The sequence below is a fragment of the Phalacrocorax aristotelis genome, chromosome 1 (genome assembly GCF_949628215.1).
Source record: "Phalacrocorax aristotelis chromosome 1, bGulAri2.1, whole genome shotgun sequence".
Taxonomy (NCBI): Eukaryota; Metazoa; Chordata; class Aves; order Suliformes; family Phalacrocoracidae; genus Phalacrocorax; species Phalacrocorax aristotelis.
Genome location: NC_134276.1, coordinates 17964195 through 17970593, shown reverse-complemented (window position 1 = coordinate 17970593; position 6399 = coordinate 17964195). Strand labels below are relative to the sequence as shown.

General features: G+C 43.8%; 1 protein-coding gene across 1 annotated transcript; it reads left to right on the top strand.

Annotated features, from left to right (window-relative positions):
• The first annotated feature begins 1358 nt into the window (after window positions 1–1358).
• On the top strand, window positions 1359–6150 carry LOC142052020 (vitelline membrane outer layer protein 1-like). Its single transcript, XM_075081873.1, is given in 5 exon segments — window positions 1359–1473; window positions 4248–4310; window positions 4313–4356; window positions 5030–5124; window positions 5865–6150. Coding segments are annotated over 5 exon segments (603 nt in total).
• Window positions 6151–6399: the final 249 nt, after the last annotated feature.

Below are 6399 nucleotides of genomic sequence, written 5' to 3'. Positions count from 1 at the left end.
CCCATTTGTGGGATTTTCTTCGCTCAAGGACCTAGGTGTACTTGGCAGGTAATGTGGAAGGGTGGGGAGACCTGGTGTGTGCCTCAGGGAGATTTAACCTCTGGGGAAAAATAATCTGTGATGTGAGTTGTATGCTGTAGGAAGTAATGTAGCAGGAATGACCTGAAACGATGAAGACTGAGTTTTGCAAGGAACCAGACAAGTGCAACAATGACTCAAACCAAGCCAGTGTTGGTGCCCAACAACTGAATATACTGAACACCCCTGTTGACAGATGAGCCCCAAGTCATAGCCTGTTTGTGAACATCTGGAGGAGTGGAGGAAGCCCATGGAACAAGAGAGGAAAATCTATCTGTTAAAGGACAGAGGACAGTAGTTAATGAGAATGTATAAATCTGTATGTTGAGTATAAAGAAGGTTTAAGTATGTAGTTTAAATTGTAAGTGGTGGTAAGAAGGGATTTCAGTAATGAGAATGAAATACAAAGGAATGGTTAGAAGATATATGTATATATAAAAATACATATATATGTATTAAATTATGTGGGACTGAGTATGATGCAAATGGTATGGAACGAGGGGTGGAGGTTGTATTGGGTCTGGCTGAGATGGAGTTAATTTTCCCCACAGCAGCCTTCATAGTACTGTGCTTTGTATTGGAAGCTAGAAAGGTGTTGATAACACACCAATGTTTTGGCTACTGCTAAGCAGTGCTTCTACAGCATCAAGGCTGCCTCTCCAACATTTCCCTCCTTTACCAGTAGGCTGAGGGTGGGCAGGATCCTGGGAGGGGACACAGCCAGGACAGCTGACCCAAACTGACCAAAGGGATATTCCATACCATATGATGTCCACTCAACCATAAAAAGCTAAGAGAAAGGAGGAGGAGAGGGGGGCATTCGTTATTTATGAGATTTGTCTTCCAGAGTAACTGCTACGTGTACTGAAGCCCTGCTTCCTGGGAAGTGGCTGGCCATTGCCTGCTGATGTGAAGTCAAGAATAAAATCTTTGTTTTTCTTTTGCTTCCATGCGTGGCCTTTGCCTTTATCTTGAGCCACAAGGATTTTTTTCTATCTCATTTCCTCCCCCTAGCCCCTGTCCTGCTGAGGAGGGAAGTGATGGAGTGGCTTGGTGGTACCTGGTGTCCAGCCAAGGTCAACCTACCACAGCCTTGTTGATAAAAGAAACTTCAAACTTTCTCTAAATTAGTATACTTAATCTTTTGCAGGGAATTCTACAAAACAAGTAGAAGACAAAGTGATAGGAACTGATTTTCTCTGCCTGCCATACAAATAATATTCATTACTACGTTTTAAAAATGCCCTATCCTTATGATTTTAAAGAATTAAAAAGTAGAAATGAGCCTAGTGCATGACCTTCTTCAGAACACAGACAAAGAGTACCACACTGAAACACATCAGGGTCTCCAAGGGCTTGCAGACCTCACAACAAACCATCAGGAGCATGGTGGAGGTACATGTGAATGGAGAGTAGAGCCACAGGGGACTGAAAAGGGAGTAAGAAATTTGAAGCAGGTGTTGTCTTGCATGACGTCACAGTCTGTTGCTGTGTTTTTCAAAATCTGTAGGAAGAGGCTGGGCAGTCCAGGAAGCCTCTGAACTTGTCATTGTCCCTTGGGCAGCAGAAGTTATACATGAATATGAGAAACTGAGAATATGAGAAAGACAACACACAACAGTACCAAATTAACTTTGTATTTGTATTCCTGTTTTCAAGAGTAAAAATCAGAAATGAATTAATTTTCAAGAGCTGCTAATGTATCATTTTTTCGATAACATAATAAAGCAAATTGTGTATGGAATGTATTTTATATGTCATAGATATAAATTTATTTTCCAGGTTCCACATAGATTTTAAATGTCATAGCATCAGAATAATAATTTTATAAAATTAACATACCACTTAATATTATATTCATGTTTATTTTAAAGTTTTAGAAGTATTTATAGAAGCTGAAGAGTAGCGGCATAATTTGTATGCTTCTTTGCTTGCAAAAATAACTGTATTCAGCTGGATGAATAATGAAAGGATGAAATACACTGTATCATCATGATTTTACTGTAGTCATGTTTTATTAATCGAACTTATCACTTTGCCAAGTTTCTTTAAAACTGTGTTCTGACATTATATTAAGGATATTAAAACACAGGAGAGGAAGCGAGAAAGTCAGGTACATGTGTCAGTAGGAGGTCTGGATCTCATCATTGTAGATTTTTTTTTAAATTTTGATATTTTAGGTAAGCTGATCTTAGAAAACTTTTTGAGGCATCCAAACAAAATAAGCACCATTACATGGTAGCAAAAAATCATCAGCAGCTCTGCTTTGTACATATTAAGTGTTATCTAAGCCAGGTACTCTGAAGTCACATCCAAGGCATATCACATTTGGCACCCCAGTTTACCAGGTAGTATATTTGGTTATGAATGGGGTAAATGGTACTTCCCAAGCCCCAGCTTGACAGTGCTTTTTCTGGGCTTGAGGTTTCTCAGGGGCTTCTGAAGTGTGCGTAGGAGTCATTTCTCATGGCCAAAACGCTGAAGGTGGCCTCACTACTCTCCTGCCACGCCGTGGGCTGTCACTCCCCTGTCACACCGTGGGCTCACTATGCCAGCGCTAGGGCAGAGGGATCCTCCTTCTGGGTCTGGGAAGAGATGGGAACCTGAAGGGAGGTGGGTCTGGCCAGGCTGTGGATCTGCACCACTGCTGCCAGAGGTGAAGCAGCCAAGGGTGATGGTTTTGGACCAGCAAAGGAGAAATGAATACGGGGATCCTGCTTCTTCTTTTGTGGTGTTAACACCAGGAGATAGCCGTTTGTTTCTGACTCCCGCTCCTTTCTGTTCACGTACAGCCAAGGGCAGGTCTGGGTGTTCTTGGCTGCCACCATGTGACCCTGCCTGAGCAAACACGCTTGGGTTGCCAGCTGTGATTGCACAGTCCTTGTGGGGGAAAGCATGTTTCCTCTGGGATTCAATATCCCCTTGGAGAAGTAAGATGAAAGTCCTGGTTTAAAAAGGAAAACACACTGTGCTTCCATCCTGTGCCATGCTCTTTCGGTGCCTTCCACCAAAAGGCTTGTCCAGCTTCCCATCATCTCCATTTGCAGATATTACCACCTGTACAGAGCATGGGGAAGTGGACAGGAGTACAGGCCAAGGGAAGGAAAGGCAATGTTGCCTCTTAATGGGACAGGAACAGAGGGAGCGGAGCAGAGATTGGAAAACAAACCTAGAAAAGGGAAAATATTTGTCTTCTTATAGTTCAACGTTTGGCACCTCATCTTGCTATAAATCCTGAGGCTCAAGATACTTTCCTAAAACACATTCTCCTCTTTGCCTCTTGAACAGAGAAACTTCTGCCAGACCCTGCAAGCCTGACTGAGGGCATTAGGGAGCATTGATTACCTGTATGTTAAGAGAGTCTCAACTCCAGGGTCTCAAATTCACCTTTCCCTGCATTGTGGCATCCTCAAAGACTGTTAACTCAAGTTCAGTATCACCTTTCTGGAAAACCTGCCTTCTTCCTTCCCTCCCAATGGCATTAATCTCAGTGATCCCTGAGAATCACTGCGGGCATCCTGGCATGTCTGCCTTCAGTTAAGCTTGTCACAAAGCAAAGCACAACGTTTTTTATTGAGATAAAAATGACTGTGTAAAAAAAGACATTGAAAATATAAATAACCTACACATTTGTCAAGCTTACCAGGAATTCTATTCAACAGAGGGTGTTGGGAGACGCAAGGGTTGAGTTTACTTATACCTTGTTCCAGACGAGGTCCCTCATATTTCTTCGTACAGTTTGACCTGTCTTGCCAGACATCCAGCAATAACTAAAATGGTTATGACAGGTTCTCTCAAAAGGCAAACTTCCCCATGGCCAAGTATCTGTATAGCCAGAAGCAGAAGCACATAGGTCTTGTTATAGCCCTTCAGTGATAGTGGGCACACTTGTAGCCACAGCATCTGCTGAACATTGGCTGTCGAACTCCTGGGGGAGCTCCTCATGGGTGCTGTGAGCAGGTCAGCAAGTGCTGTGTCACTGCCTGGGTGCAAACTATTGTTCCTATGGTGTTTTTCAATGGACTGGCAGGGAAAGGCAAGCTGCCTTGGCAGGGTATAAATTCCTCTGTCCATATACCAGCTCTCCAGCAGATGCTGAGTGCAAGAGATAAAGCTCCTCGTGCCAGTTACCCTCATCCTGCTCCTTTCCCTCTGTGCCCCTGGCACAGGGACACATGAATACACCTCTGTCCTCACTGTGCCCAATGGAGGCCACTGGGGCAAGTGGGGAGTTCGCAATTTTGTCGTTATGGCTATGCCAATGGATTTGTGCTGAAGGTAAAATTCTCCCTATTTCCCACTATCTCCTGTCCTTGCACTCTGGTCTACAGCTCTCTACCTCCCAGGAGGGTCTTCTCCAGAGTCTAAGGACTTTCTGCAGAGCTTTTCCTCTTCCTGAGTATGGTAGTCTGTACATAAAACTATGAGTCTGATGGAAAATTTAACCTAGAAAATCTTGCCACTGTAGTTACACCAGTAAAGAAAAATATTATATTTTTTTTCTTTTAGGACAAGAAATCTGCCATTAGATACAGCAAACCAGAGTTACTTCCAGAATTGTTTTGCTCTTAATCTGGATAGAGGTGTGCTGGCAGATACGTGGTCAGCATGTGGCTGATGTTTCTGGAAGAAGCCCGTCAGTGCTGAAATCTGCTGCTGGAGTCAAGGAGAGAGGCAGCCTCCTCCAGTGTCTCCCCCGGGACTCAGAGTCTCTGGCTTACATTTTGGGTCAGAAATAGTTAGAAAACATGAAGAAGAACATATTACAAGGGCTGTGTTGGTACGTTGCTGTTTCCCAGTGACAGACATCTTTTACCATGTGCTTCCCAAGATATTTTCTCTTTCTTATTACAGAAAGGAGTTGTGACTGTTTATGACTGGCACTTAAAAGACTTTTCCTGGGTCTTCTTCCCTTTCCTTTACCTCTGTCCCTGTGTAACTTCTACTGCAGGTGGAGCCCTCCCAGTTTGGAATTGATGACACAGCTCTGCATGGCATACACCTGCATTGTCAAGATGACTCAGTCATTGAGTCCTTGGTGGGGGTGTAAGTAACACTGTGGTTTCTCCTCTGTTTGTCATGTACCAGCTCACAAAATATCCATAGGTGTCACCATTTGCAGGGGTTTCTTCTCTGACTTGCTTTGTCTGCAAAGTGCTATAGTATAAAGTAAATTAAAACAGGTCGTTGGGGGCTTTGTTCATTCTTTTTTAGGGTAATTAAACATGGTTACTCCACATTACCACCTGTTTGCTCTTGAAATTTCTGCAGGGCACTGTGAACACCCAAAGAATAGTCCTAGGGATAGAGTCCTTTGGAAATCTGCAACACATGGGACAAATGTGAGGAAAAGGGTTTCTAACCATGCATTTAGAAACTGTTTGGGTGAAGCCATGACCCTGCTGCAGTGAACAGCACTGCACTTCCAGATGGCAGAGTGTCTGCTCTCGCCCCTGCCTAGTGCGTACTTATCAGACAGGTCAGGGATACATCATAAAACACATGCCCAGGCTGTTCTTGAAGTTTCCACCAGAACCATAACTATCCAATCTCGTACTTCCTGGTGTTTTTCTGATGAGATACCAATAAAGAGAAAAATACACCCTTGGAAGGAAAGGAAAAAAAAAAGGAGAAGGTAAGGGCCCCCAGACTGTGGCAGGATGTGCTGGTCACTGCTATGAGCAAGGAAGTGTTAATGTTCAGGGCAGCATAACAAGGAGAAGGAGCAATTCCCAGAAGTTTGCAGAGCTCAGAGTTCAGACATTCCTCTGTCTGCTTTTAATCAGGTGGGGTACCTGGACCAGCTTCCAAATTTGCCCTGGAGGCTACTTGATCTCCTTCTCACTGAGAACGGAGAAGTCCCAAGGAGGAGGTGATGACACAGCAGCAAACAATGTCCGGTTCAGATGCTCAGATGCAACTGTGTTAGTAGGTGGTGGACTACTGTGGGGTAGATTTGGCCCATGGAGAAAAAGCTGCACTATATGTGGTCTCCAGACCAAGGTAGAGCCTCCACAGGGGCTTCAGGATGACACTGCGCTCAACAATGTGAAGTTGTTCTGCTGTAAATGAGCACATTCCGCCTTCATCACTGCCTACACATCCCTTATCCCACAGCAAATGAAACATCAGTAAAGCTTGGCTCTAGCTTTATACTATGACATGCCTGTGATGTTTTGACTGCTTGCGTCTTGCCAATGCCTTAGATAATGACGTCTTTTACAGCTACCACTACGTTAGCATAGTTACCAAAGTGTATTATGTTCACATGAATCATCACATCATGCAACTGCTGGTATTTGACTGAAAATTCCCAGTCTC